At 38.9% G+C, this 14,761-nt stretch overlaps 1 protein-coding gene across 5 annotated transcripts in view; it reads left to right on the top strand.

Annotated features, from left to right (window-relative positions):
* LOC128773885 (probable ubiquitin carboxyl-terminal hydrolase FAF-X) overlaps positions 1–14,761 on the top strand; it is a 173,957-nt gene that overhangs the window by 26,798 nt on the left and 132,398 nt on the right. For all 5 annotated transcript variants that reach the window (XM_053891925.1, XM_053891926.1, XM_053891922.1 and 2 more), the window contains one exon: positions 12,331–12,585. In XM_053891925.1, coding sequence (XP_053747900.1) covers positions 12,490–12,585 — 96 coding nt within the window. In that variant the 5' untranslated portion in view covers positions 12,331–12,489. The remainder of the gene's footprint in view (positions 1–12,330; positions 12,586–14,761) is intronic.

The raw sequence follows: 14,761 nt of genomic DNA on the forward strand, positions 1-14,761 counted from the left end.
AATTTTACCTGCCATTTCCTTCCTGCCTTTGTTCCCCACGTCACTGTGGAAGGGAGGGAGGGTGATGTTGGGGCTCCAGGAAACTAAGTCTGTTGATAAGATTGCCTTTTTCTTATAATTTACCAAAACATTTGTAAACTGATGGAGAGCCCTATCCTGTGATCTCTATCAGTTACCCCTTTGTCTTCAGTCCTTTCCTTTGTTCTTGGGCAGCCAGGAGTACCTGAGGAATATCACATACATCCTACCTGGAGGCTAGAGGTGTGCTAGCTTGTTCTTTGCCCTCAGCTTGCCTTAGCATCCTCACACTACCTTCTGTGGGATAAGGTTTCTTTTTGAGAAAGGTCTGATTATCTTACAGAGGTTCCCTTGTATGTGTGGGACAAGTTATCTTTCTCCTGTCCCTTTTGAGATTTGTATACATTGTAACAGTTGGACTCCAATATGCCTTTGCATGGATGTTTGCTTTTATACTCCTTGGAGTTCTTTATTGATGTTCTGATTTTGTTTACTTACCTATATAGGCAAAGGGCAGGCCACCCCAACATGGCATATCTTGGCATAAATTACGTTTTGAGATAAAGCAATCAAAATCCAACAACTTCAAGAAAAGCTCTTTATCTCCCCCTCATCTGTGTGCCTGTACCAGGAAGAGAGCTATTAACCAAGATTCCTGTTTAGGTAAATTTTTTTTCTATAACACAGCAACCTTTGTTTTCGAAACACCTCCTCTATCACCCTCCTGGTAATGGTTTTTCTCAACCCTCCTGTCTTCACGCCATCGCCTCTTAGCTCCTGTAAGCCTCACATTTTCTCACTGTCTTTGGAATTTAATGTCTGTGGATTCCCCATATGTACAACATTAAATTTGGTTTTCTCCTTTACATCTGTCTCAAGCCAATATCATCATAGAAAGACTTTGAGGAGAGAGGAAATACTTTTCCTCATCACTGTGTTCTATAGGTCATTCTGCATTTTTAAGCATTTAAAAAATGCTTCAGGCAGTTCAGATATTCTTCAGAATTTGTTTTGTAGACTGTATTTCTTTGATAAGGTTTGACCTGTGTTGTTGTTGAGATTTGAGCATTTAAAAAAAAGGCAGTGGTTCCAGTCTTGATGACATGGCCTTGATGAAGTTTTGGGGTGATTGTGGGGTGGTCTGGAGCCCACAGCCAAGAAAGAATTCTTGAAGAGACGTGTTTGGTGCAAAAAGGGGTCAGGACCCCTGGGCAGGAAGAGCTGCACTGCAGTTGTGATGGATAACTCATTATATACTCAGGTTGGGAGGAGGTCAGAGATAGAGGAAGTCTCCAAGGTGTTTTGGAAGCAATATTTCCAGGACCTTGAGGGACTAGCTGTTGCTAGAGAAATACCACGTATTACTGTTTAGTAAAACATCACTCTTGAGACCCTTCAGATGATTATCACGGGGACCATAAGCTTGGAGTAGGAATGCCAGCATAGATCTTGGGGCAGTTGAGATAAAGGAAGTAGACTTACAGGATCTTCGAAGTTGGGATAATGTAAAGCTAAGATTCACTGTTGCCCCCAGAGAAGTGTCATCATCAAGGCAACTGAGCTCCGAGAGGGAAGTCACTCTGCTAGTGTCAAGGACTTGTCAGTGGGCTGTAGGCAGTAAGGGAATTTAAATTTTCATTTACCTTAGTTTCCCACGTACCATGGCAAACACTTAAACTCCTTTCCTTTGTTCTTGGCTAGCTGGAGTGTCTGAGGAATATCACACATATTCCACCTGAGGGGATGGGGGGTGGATTTTACACTCAGCCTGCCTCATGCTCCCTTATCATATGCCCCCTAAACAATTTGACCCTTAAATCCTTAACCCTAAAGGTTGTTGAAAGTGGAAGTTCTCATCTTCTGTAGTTTCTTCCTGCTGAGTAAGGGTGTAGAGATGTGCTTACCTATGGGTCAGTATTGATCAGGTAGGGAATACATGGAGCGGTTACAAAAGGCAGAGGCAGCTGAATCCAAGGTGGGCAATGTGTATGAACCTGCAGGAGTAGAAAGGATCATCGGTCTGATGATTATTTTCGTACTGATGGAGTCTTGGCACCAAATAAAGAGACACGGGAGAAAACAGCAAAACAAAATTAGAATAACTAGAAAGATTAGCCCAAATAAAAGTCCCTTGGTAGTTGACTTTTAGTAGTTGATTTCAGTTAGAAATCCAGTTATATTTTTTGCAGTAATCTGGGAACTGCACACAGCGTTTTGTTTTTATGAGATTCTAAGTCTTGTGCAGCAATTAAAGGATCTGATGCCATTTTATTTTGTAGAACTGTTGTATGCATTGAGTTCCTTTAGTATTTAATAACATAATGTTATTTTGAGGCCTCATTTAAGGCCTTAACTGTGTAACAGGTGGTATATAGATTGTCCAGTAAGCAATTAGGTAATTAATAAGAGATACTTTTATAGCAACAAGAAAAATATAGCTTAGTGGTTAGAGCATATTACAAACCCAGGGTCTACCAGTGCTGCCAAGTGAGATTTTTAGATGGGAGCCTTGAAGCATCCTTAGATGGGAGTGGTAACAGGAAGCAGAAATCAGGTTGGTCTTTCTGGTTTGTAACTCAAATCTCTGTGGTGATCCTTTTGAAGGGCCCATTGTATGATCGTTAGTATAAATTGAGGGAAGGAAAAAAAAGGTGCAACCATTTGAGATCTTTCAGAGGTTCACAGGAATAAGAAGGCACATTAGTTTGTTCATAGATTTCCTATGAAGGGGGTTCAGGTTTTATTTAGATACAGGAACCCATGAAGAGTGCACCTCTAATTTTACTTCATTGGCAGTTCATAATATGACCCGGTGGGGGGCCCTTTTATTTGGATTTAAATCCCCTGTTGTATTAGACTGGCCATCCTTTGAATACACAGGTATTTTGGGTTTATATGAGGTGGGTTTCTAGTAACTGTCAGATCAGGTTTAGGAAGGATATGGTTTGCATATTTAGAGATTTATGAATTAACCCAGCCTCATGTGAATAATAAACCACTATATTGTTACCTATTGATAGGTCTGCAGTGAGAAAAGTCTTTGCATACAGTTGTTGGGGGAATCCATCACATTTTCCAATTGTTTAAATAATATACCCCTGGAGTCTTGTTATTATCCCACAGAATAACAAGAAGATTGTCCATACCTGTGCTTATAGTGACAGTATCTCTTAAGTTTACCTCAAGTTGTCTAGTTAGGCAAACATTTAAGACAACTAGAATTAAACACCCATAAGTATACATTATTGAAACATTGTTTTTCTCTCTAAACATCCTCATTTCCAGAGATATCCAAATTGAGACTAATTCATTTGTAAAACAAGTCCATTTTTAATAAACTTAGTCTAATTATTTACATAAATTCAACAAGAATAGTGATTCATCATCAGGATCTTTTAAAAAATATTTTCTTCGTGTTTATTGATTTCTGAGAGAGAGACAGCATGAGCATCGGGGGGTGGGGGGAGGGGGGGGAGACAGAGAATCCAAAGCAGGCTCCAGGCTCTGTACTGTCCGAATAGAGTATGATACAGGGCTCGAACCCACAGACTGAAATCATGACCTCAGCTGAAGTTGGATGCTTAACAGACTGAACCACCCAGGCCCCCATAAGGATCCTTTAAAGTTTGCTTTGCTGGAATGTTTTATAAGGAATCTCCGGACTTAACTTTCAGTACGGTCTCTAGGCCAGAAGCCAAGCCAAGTACTTAATGTCAAGCATGTCTGTGATAGCTGTAAATTGGGTGAATTCCACTTCATGAGGTCCCCAAGATATCTTGAAGTTCCTGCACCTTCCTGGTAAGACTGCTGGGAACTCTCTAAGCAAGGTGTCAGGCCAACATTGCAAGGGGCTTTATGGCTCCATGTTTCACAAAGCCAGCCTTAGTTCCTTAAAGCTGTATGGTCATATCTGAGTCTGCAGGACTCTCAAATACGACATTCCAATCAAAGCCTTGGTAAAATAACCAGTATTTCCAGTGGTGTCCTGTTATAAGAAGATTCTTATTGAGCTTATTCAAGTAAGTATGATTGCTGGAAGAATACTCATTGAGATTTTTTGAATTTCAGAGGACTTACATAGAAAAGGTAAGTGCTTCAGTTTACATATGAATACTTTTTGACATCTCTATATATTTTATAGATATCTTAAGAGAAAGTTTCCTTAATCTGGAAGGCAAACATTCAAAGAACAGTGATATTTTCCTGAGTCACAAAACTATAATTTTCCTCAGTCATTTAGTGCCATGTTCCTAATTCTTGTTCAGTTTGAATGCTGCTTTTTAGGTCTGGAAATTCTTACCCATTTTAGTTTTAGGATTTTAAAGATTCAAATACCTGTATTTGCCCTAAAAGTTCTTTTTTTAAATCTCCTTGAAGATGAAACACGTTTTGTGAGAGATAAGAACAATTATAAATGACAAAAGTCTCAGAACTGGACATTGGTAAAGATTTGATGAGAGTTTATTATGATGCACTTGTCAAGGAAACCTGGCTATTTTGTGATACCTGCCAAACTTCAATAATCAGAATATCAAGTGATGAACTTATACCAAAACATTAAAACTTAGGACTTGCGTATATATTTGAGCAGTTACAGCATTTACCCGTGCAGTACAACCTAAGGATTTGTTATTTTTGTATTTCCAAGTAACTTAGTGTACCAAATAAAAAGGCCTAATTGGTCAAAAAGACTTCATTTACAAATTAAATCTTGGGAAAGTTTGTTAAAACCTTGTAAAGTTATAGAGCAAATCCTAACTAAGATTGCAGATCATTATAAATCCTAATTTTTTTACCTAAATTGGAAATATGAATCCTAAAGGCAAATATGTGGCATTATATAGTTGTTAGCAGACATTGAGAAGTTTTAACTTTTAAGTCATCAAAGACCTGATTAAGATGAAACAAAGCTTTGGATTTCCCTGCAGACAAAAGAGAAAAAAACTTTGTCTTTTCTTATCAAGAGAGGGAGACAGAATTTGAAGCAGGCTCCAGGCTCTGAGCTTTTAGTACAGAGTCCGACCTCATGTACTGCGAGATCATGATCTGAGCCAACCAAAGTCAGACACTCAACCAACTGAGCCACCTAGGTGCCCCGAAAAACCTTGTCTTTTGAATAGAGAGAAAAGCAGAATTTTAATCTTACATGAGTGTACTTTTAAAATCCATTCATCTAAGCCATAGTACATCCTGACCATATATAAAATTCCTTTCCAAAGATTTCTCTTCACGAACCTTCTACAACTTTTCCTTTGCCTTCACATTTTGTTCCAAACCATTTCTCTGCAAACAACCAGTCTCATTTAGGACAAAGTTACACTCTATTACCCTCAGCAAGAAATCGTATTTCCATTCCTTATATCTTTCTTACACATCTACTTTCCTGCATACAGAGTTGCTTTCCATATTTCCATCAGTCTTAACTATAGTAGCAGAATTTGAACTGTGAGAAACCTTAGTCTCCAGTGAAAACTTTGTGAACTGTTACATCAGAATTTTTTTTATATGGCAAATTCATGAATCAATCATAAAGCATGTTTTCCAATAGACCCAAATAGCCTTAGTTTCTCTGCAACAAGACAAAAGCCTGATAAACCTTACGTTTAGTAATCCATGCTCTAGCACTCCATTCTATTTGGAAAAGACCTAGATGTCCAGTGAATTTAATGTCATTAGCTGTGCAGACTTTAAAGCAGAACTTTTTTCAGGTTGCCAAAGACTTTGAAAGCGGTCTTAAGAATTACCCACGAAAACTTTGAGATAGACAAAATTAATCATCCTTTTAAGTCCTCTTTTTGCTAACAAAATGCAACAGAGATAACGTGAGCTTATTTGACCTTTAGTAAACCCTGATAGAATAAAAGTTTCATATTTAATGGTGATAACTCTAAAGACAGGTCCAAGAAACTTAAATTAGTTTAAACACTGAATTGTTTCACCTGCGTTCTCTTAAAAAGTCAGTTTTTTCCCATTGTCACATTTTACTTGGGACACCAGGGGGAGAATCTGAAATGAGTGGTCCAAGAGCACCTCCTTGGACCTCCTTTAAACACTGAGATGATTTAGGAACCAGTTATGTAGGCCACACCCAAGATAGTGCAGAAACCGGAGGGGAGGGGAAGATAGTAGAGGTGAGATACCAGAAGACAAAAGAATTCCTGGGTTTTAAATCTTGTCAGCTGGGACGGAGGAGCAGATGCTTTCTCTGTTTCTCTCTTTTTTTCCCCACCAATTAGTGAAAGTAGGCAGTCCATGCTTGGCTGGAGAAGACACAGAATTTCCCTGAAACAAATGGAATTTCAGCAGCTGCTTGGGAATTGTTCTTAAAGTTTCCATCCTGAGGTAGACTCAACCAATGTTGGCTCCAATTATTGTAGCCTTTGAGCCCAGGAAATGAATGAGGGATCAGCTGTCACATCTGTTACAAGGGTAAACAGCAAGACAGCATCCCCTTTGTCAAGGATGGCCTGTGTTTTCTTCAGTGACTGAGTTCTATTTAGGAGGAGGCCTGTTTAGACAGTTATCGTCCAGTATATCAGGAGAGAGTTTACTGACCTGGTTGCTGACCAAACACATTCTGCAAGACGCCCCTGGATCCCTGTAGCCATGACGGCTTGGACCTAGAGTACCTACATCCATTTGCCATTTACTAAAGGCATGCAGTGTTACAGGATCAGTCGTTTCTGCATTTTGCAATCCAGATTGTTTCCAGTGGGTTAAAAAGGCATCCCAAGGGAGAATCCCATGCTTTTCCTAAAGAGAAGCTCCCATGCTTTTCCTAAAGAAATAAGTAGAAAAGAGAGGAGGTCCATTACCCCTAAAATCCCCCACCCCCAACTCCTCGGTGGCATTCCACACACAGAATATAGCAGAGGTTCCTGGTGTCAAAGCTACCTAAGGCGTCCCTCAAACAAAATTGCTAGGACCACCAACCAGCTGACAGACAGCTTCTGAAGGAGGGATGCTAGTGTCCCCCTACTTCCCCATTGCATTCTAGACTACAGGTGGGTGCCTGGCGTTTGAACAGAAATAATGTACCCTGGAAGCCATACCCTAAAAAAGGCCATGCTTTGAAGAACATGTCCTGATGGTCATTCCCTGATTACCTAGTTTGAAGAGCATGCTGTGGAGACCATGCTTTAGTTTCCTGAAGAACCTGCCTTTTTTTAACCCATGGCAAACACTAGAAAACTTTTACAAGGGGGAATTACTCAATTTTGTAACTTAAGTAATAGTAGAAGACATTGATCAAAAACAGTAAAGGCAGAAATCCATCATGATCTGAGCGACATTGCAACACATCTAGTCTCTTACAGCCAACATCCTAGGAGATAGTCCCTGGTTTTAATTCAGTTGGGTACTGGTTTCAGCCAGCTCCCAGTGCATTTCTCCTGGACTGATAGGGCATGACCAGAGACTTGGAGGGGATCTCCTTAAACTAATGAGGAGTCTTAAGATTGGCAGTCATCCTGTGCCCAAGACAGACAACTTTGTGTAAGGCCAGGAATAGAGGGCATCAAGTTTCTGGGACTTACTCCCATTGTAGCCAGGATACTAACTTCCAGCCAAAAGGCAGGCTGTCTTCTTAGAGGCAGCCTAAGTAGTCAACATGAAAGTGTTTCAGTAAGACCATACTTCTTGAACAACCCCTGAAATGAGAATAAAGAAGCAAAAGAGAAAAGTATTCTCAACCATATTTGCACCAAGGCTCAGATTTCAAATGAACAGACTGAGTCCCACCTGTTGGGCACCATATAATGAAGTTTGGAGTCATGGTGGAGTGCTTCAGAGGCAGCAGGGGAAGAAAGAATTCTTGAAGGCGTCTTTGGTGCAAAAAGGTGATTTTAGTAAAGCATGGGGACCGGACCCTTGGGCAGGAAGAGCTGCACTAGGGTTGTGATGGGTACCTCATTATATACGTTCAGTTTGGGAGGGGGTCAGAGATAGAATAAATTTCTAAGGAATTTTTGAAGCAATAGTTCCAGAACCTTGAGGGGCTAGCTGTTGGTAGGGAAACACCATTTATGACTATTTAATGAAACTTCAATCATGAGACCCTTCAGATGTATATCGGGGATGGTAAGCTTGGAGCATGAATGCCAGCATATATCCTGGGACAGTTGAGATAAAGGAAGTAAACTTACACGATCCTCAGGGTTGGAATAATGTTAAGCTAAGGTTCTCTTTTGCCCCGAGCAAAGTGTCATCATCAAAGCAGCAGAGCTCCTAGAAGGGGGTCACTCTCCCTGTTTAAAGGACTTGTCAGTGGGCTGTAGGCAGTAAGGGAATTTAAGTTTTCATTTGCCTTAGTTTCCCACATACCATGGCAAGCACTTAAACCCCTTTCCTTTGTTCTTGGGTAGCTGGAGTGTCTGAGGAATATCACATCTATTTCACCTAGGCTGGGACCTGGGCAGGGGTGGGGGCTGAGGGAAGGGGAGGGTTTGGCCACCTGTATTTTCCCTAGGTTTGTCCCATGCTTCTTGATCAGCTTTGTGCAGGGTTGGGGGAGACTTTCCTTCACCATTCAGTGCAGTTGGACGTCTGGGTCAGGCCATCCTAGGAATGCATGTTTTGGGTGTTGTGTGTTTTCTTAATGGTAAATGTGGATACTTTGAACTGTCTTCATTTCCTGTTTTGTTTTTCTTTTCTTTTCTCATCAGTTTTGGGCTTGTGTTATTTTTGACTAACCTATTGCTCGTCCTGGCCTGCCTGTGCCTATAGTGTCTGCTGCTATAACATGCTATACAGCACTTGCCCTGTTTTCAGTGGCCTTCAACCTGTACTCAAACTATGCTGCAAATTTTAGATCTCTAGGATCTGAAGCTAGAAATATGTATGGAGTTAAGTTCCCCATACTCCTGCTGATCTGAGTGAAGGATCCATTAGGAGCCATGCTGGAATTGGGTGTTATTTTTAATTTTGTCTTGAGCTACATTGGACTGGGGGATGGGCTAGTGTAAATAAAACTTGAGTTAAAAACATAAACTCCTAAAAGTCATCAGTTCTGTTAAATTTATTCACTCACTTGGGTCCTGAATCCAGTTTCTCACTTACCTGCGTGCTTAAAGCCAGTTTCTAGCTTTCTCATAAATCCAGTTTTGTTTGCATAGTGCTGTTAATTTGGTGTCTCTGGAAGGTAGGGCCTGAAGTTTTTTATTCTGCTATCTTGCTGACATCACATTACTGATTTTTATCTTATTAAGAAAGGTGATAACTTTTCTAGTCCTAGAATATGTTAAGAGATGCTAGAGTTTGTATTGAAAAAACTGCTGCTGTGATCTAAAGGAATGTAGCATTGCTGTTTTAGATTACATTTTAAGTTATTTGAATAATTGCTAATTTTTTCAGAAACTGTCTTTGTAATGCAGGGTTTCTCCCTTGATTGGTCTGATTGGTATACCTTAATAAATCTATATGATAATTTTAACAGTATTATTTAAAGTTTGAGACTCCTACATGAAGTCAAGTAAAGCACTAACTTTTTTCCCCAGCATATTTTCTCCCCAGCATATTCCCCAGCATGTTTTCTCTCTAATTAAATGCAATCTAAGATATAGTCCCCAGTATCATTCTAGCCCCCACCCTCAGTATCATTCTTAAAGAACAGATATATGGCATAAGCTTTTCTGGTTTTGACTCAGATCTTTCCAAATTATATCTGAAAAGTTTGCTTTCCAAAATACTTCTCAAACATTCAAATGCCTCACAGTACACTGTAGTGTTAGAAAGCAGGGTATTTGTTGAAAATTAGTTTTTGCCTAGTAATAGTGAGACACTGTACTGAAGTAATTACATATGTTTATGAGTATGGTGGTATTTCCATTTCCAAAAACAGATTGGTTATTCTCTCTGTCTTTTAAAATAGGCAGGTATTTTAGTGGAAATGGTAACTTTGAGATCTGAGTTCAGGTTTGACTTTAGAAATGTATTTGCTCCATACATATTACTTGTTCATTTACCAAAAGACCAGCCATCTCAGTGCTTACAGGTGTCAGAAGCCATCAATCTAGCATGCTTAGGAAAGGAGAATTTTATGTGGAGGCAGAGATGATGTGAGTGATAAGGCAGAAACAATAGAGTAAAGTCTGTAAGCTAAGACTTGATATACCCTATGATGGAAGTTTGCTCAGCCCTACTGAATAGCTAAGAGTGAAGCATATTAATGGGTAGTTAACAGGAAAAGACCAGAACTCCCAGAGAACTGGAACTGTGAGAAGAGAAAAAGTACTGTCCAGGTAAGGCTTTCTCAGAGGCAAAAGATCATTCTATGATATAGGACAAACATACTTTGTTTGAGAAAAAGCAGAGATTATACTGTCAGTTTTTTTCCACTTATTCTTATAACAGCCTTTTGTTGAAAATGACTTAGAGCACCTGGATCAAGCAGCCGACATTGGCAGGTTATGATCTCACAGTTCGTAAGTTCAAGCTCCGAGGCATTGGGCTTGCTTTGGATCCTCTATCCCCGTCCTCTCTGCCCTTCCCCCACTCTTGCTTGCTCTTCCTCTCTCTCTCCTTTCTCTTAAAAATAAATTAAACATGAAAGAAACAGAGAAAGAAAGAAAGAGAGGGAGGGAGGGAGGAGAGGAAGGAGAGGAAGGAAAGGAAGGAAAAAGAAAACGACTTAGGCCTTTTGCTGGTTACTTAACTGTGTATCTCCAGATATAAGGATATGAGCAGACACAAAATGACAGGAAAACAATTTTAGGATATTTTATTTCGAATATTCTCATACCAAAAGGAATTCAACTTGCAATGGAAAATGTTACGAAGAAAAATTTAAGTAGAAATAATATCCACCCATCCCTCCCTACCTGCAAAGAGATGGGATTAGTTCTAGGGTTGCATGCTTAACATACCTGTGCTTTGGTCAAATAACTTCTTAGAATCTCAGGTTCCTAATTCATAGAATGTAAGTCACAAACTGCAAACTACAGAGTTATAGGGATAAATAGAATCTTGATCCTGAATCATACATAATCTCTATTACCCTCCCCCCAGAAAACATTTAGGAAGAGAGGTTTGCATGTTTGTTTTGAGAGAAACTGGTTTATTTCCAATGCCATATACGGACCTCCTTTAAAACCATCATGACAAATGCAGTTTTGAACGTGAATCAAATGAGGAAAAAGAAATAACGTAGACATTCTTTCAAGAAATTTCTGGAGAAGGACTGATAGGCTTTTAATAAGAAGAATTTAGGCATATTTGTAGACTAAGGAAAAAAAAGAAATTCAGAGAATTAAGATTATGGACAAACTGGCATCAGGAGCCCATTAAAAGGACAAAAGAGAAGAGAACAAACTTGAAGTAGTGAACAATGAAAAGAAGACGTCAAATTTTTTTCAAGTTGCATGAAAAAATGATTTTTAAATAGTTTTGTAAGCAGCGGGACTCAAATATAAAAAAGTAGGAAGTTTCTCTAAGTTTTAAAAATCATCTACTTCAGGAGCATCTGGGTGGCTCAGTCGGAACCGACTCTTGATTAAAGCTGAGGTCATGATCTCACAATTCTTGAGTTCAAGCCCTGCATCAGGTTCTTGGCTGACAGTGTGGAACCTGCCTGAGATTCTCTCTCTCTCTCTCTCTCTCTCTCTCTCTCTCTCTCTCTCTCTCTCTCCCCCTCTCTCTCTCCCTTCCTCCCTTCCTCCTTTCCTCTCTCTCTCTCTCTCTCTCTCTCTCTCTCTCTCTCGTCCTGCCCTGCTTGTGCTCTTGCTTCTTCTCAAAATAAACTTAAAAAAAAGTTTAGTTTGTATAAAGCATGTTTATATGCTGGGGAAAAACGTACTTAATGTGATCTTATAGTAGTTGACCCTATGGAGGGATTGTGTGTGCATTTATGTGTATGTTTTGGGGTCTTTTTTTTAACCTACTTTCTCATTCTGCGTATAATAAGGAGTACTATTACTATTTGCTAACTTGGTTTTTCATTTTATTTGTTAAAAAGTAGTCTACATCTTATTTTTTTTAGTATATTTCAGTGTATTTAAGAGAGCAGTTGATAGACATTTTCTGATTCTTTATTAAGTCATATATGATGAGTAAAAATCTTGTATTTTTTTCTAGTGCTACTATATATAATATTAAGAATATATTTTCTACATTTTCGTGTTAGAACTACTGGTAGGTGCAGTAGGAATTTAGTAGGTTGAATAACAATATTAATAAAGATTTTACTTCGGTCTTTTATAGCCATCTGTTAATGACTATAGAGAGTGATATTACCACCATCACCATAAAATTGGAATGATTCATTATTTGCCTTTTTAATATTTGAAACAAATATGCCTTTTTTTCTTCTGTTTTTAGGTTATGAAATGGTCTCTGCAAGATGGTCTGTCCTTGAATTTGACATTTTTAAGCCTGACATATGCTGGTACTTATTCTCCTTTAACTGGACTATAATTTCTTCTGTTACAATTGCTATATAAAGCAGAGAAAATAGCAAAGATCTGTTCTGTGTCAAGTATGACAGCCACAACTCGTGGCTCTCCAGTAGGAGGAACTGACAGCCAGGGCCAAGCCCCTGATGGACAATCTCAGCCCCCCTTGCAACATAATCAGGTAGGATATGATGTGTTAAGGCTGTGTTGTTCTGAATTACAAAATAATGACAGATGTCCTGAATAATTTATAATCATTAGAAGCTCATTTTCATTTTAAGTTACGCTTAAGAACAGTCACTGAGACGTATAAGAAACCTACTGTAAATGGTTAAGAAGGTAAGGTCCCTTCCATTTTTTAATACAAGTCTCTAATGACAAAATCATTAAATTAGTTGTTTTCTAACTGTTAGAAGCATAGACTCAAGTCAGCTCTTTATTTTGGAATCCCATCTTTGTGCCATACTAACCTTATAGCTGTGGCTAAGCAAAATACCTATGCCTTAATTTCCGTATCTTTAGTTAGTTAGGGAAGTAATTATTTTTTAAAATTGTGAACTGTTTATTATAGCATGTACAAACCACCCATACCCTGTATCTGTCAGAGACCTGAGGACACTGTCCAGCCTGCATCTTCAAGTCACTTTCCCCAAACTCTGCACATCTTCAGCACCTTCTGGCATTCCTGAGTGGCACAACAGCCATGACCCCATTAGTGACTGTCCTGGAGGAATGTATGGCAGCACAGGGTCCACAGCTTACCCCCAAGCCTTTTTTTTTTTTTTTTTTTTGGCTGACAGTGTTTAAAATGTTTTTTCATTGGTTGCCAACAACTCAAAAATCAGAATATTTCACATAAATATCTGGATTTTTGGCTTCTCCAGATTTTTCACATTAGACCCACACTCTCATTTTACAACAATTAGCTGTCATTGAATGTCAGCCACCAATTTCAGATAGGAATCTGCTTTGTCACTTGAAGCCAGTTGACATTAGTTTACTTAATCATTCAAATACTTATCACAAAGCCATGTCTCTTTATGTCCTATCCCCAGTAATAGAAGTCAAAGTTGCACTACAAAACCTCACAACTCAAAGGCCTGCTTACATTTTTATAACCTTGCTGGCCCTGAGGACATATAAATTAGAGATCTGTGAACTACCAGTGTCTGTATATTTAAAGTGTGGATAAGTAAAATAGTGTATGTACAGGGTTCAACTCAGATTTTATTTTATTTTTATTTAGTTAGTTTTTTCATTTAAGAGAGGGAGCACGTAAGTAGGGGAAAGGGACAAAGAGAGAGAGAGGGAGAATCTTAGGCTCCACACTGAGCATGGAGCCCAGCATGGGGCTCAGTCCCACAACCCCTGGGATTATGACCTGAGGCAGAATCAACAGTTGACACCCAACTGACTGAGCAACCTAGTTTAATGCTGGCCTATAATGGATGTAATTAATTTTTCTTTTCTGTGAAAGAATTTGTGTTAACAGAAATGTATTTCCATTTGATTAATAGAAAATAGTTGTTAAAGACTTAATGTAACATTAATTCTTCTTTATTTCTGAAAGTGGTAATATGCATTTCCTTTCCTTCCTCAGTTTTTCTAGGGGGTTAGTTTCATTCAACTTTGCAAAGTTTTGCAAGTATTGGCTTGGAATATGGGGTTTCTTTTTACATTAGGAATTTTATTATTTAATCTTCATTAGTTCTTTCCTTTTGCTTTTGTTGGGTTCCATTGCTGTGTATTTTCTGGTTTCTCGGTGTGGAAATTTAGACAGTTGTTTAGTACTTTTCTTTCAGTTTCGTTGTATTCTAAAACGTGCATTTTAGACTATCAAATCATATACCACAGCTTTTAATGCATTTATATCTATTGTCATTCTGCTAACATATTTTTTTTTAATGTTTAGTTATTTTTGAGAGACAGAGAGAGACCTAGCGTGAGCAGGGGAGGGCCAAGGAAGAGAGAAACACGGAAACAGAAGCAGGCTCCAGGCTCTAAGCTGTCAGCACAGAGTCTGAAGCGGGGCTTGAATTCATGGACCTTGAGATTGTGACCTGAGCCTAAGTTGGACACCCAACTGACTGAGTTAGCACCCTTCTGCTAACATATTTTAAAATTTGTGTGGTGATATTTTACATAAGAATATTTTTAGGAGGGCCTGGACAGTTCAGTCTTCAAGCAGCTGACTCTTGATTTTAGCTCAGGTCATGATCTCACAGTTCATGGGTTCAAGCCCTGTGCACTGAACAGCATACAGCCTACTGGGGAATTTCTTTTCTTCCTCTCTGTATGTCCCTCCCCCACTTGTGCATGTGCTCTCTCAAAATAAACATTTTTTAAGAAGAATATAT

This window comes from Panthera pardus, unplaced genomic scaffold (genome assembly GCF_024362965.1).
Source record: "Panthera pardus isolate Hobbes unplaced genomic scaffold, ASM2436296v1 HiC_scaffold_27, whole genome shotgun sequence".
Classification (NCBI taxonomy): domain Eukaryota; kingdom Metazoa; phylum Chordata; class Mammalia; order Carnivora; family Felidae; genus Panthera; species Panthera pardus.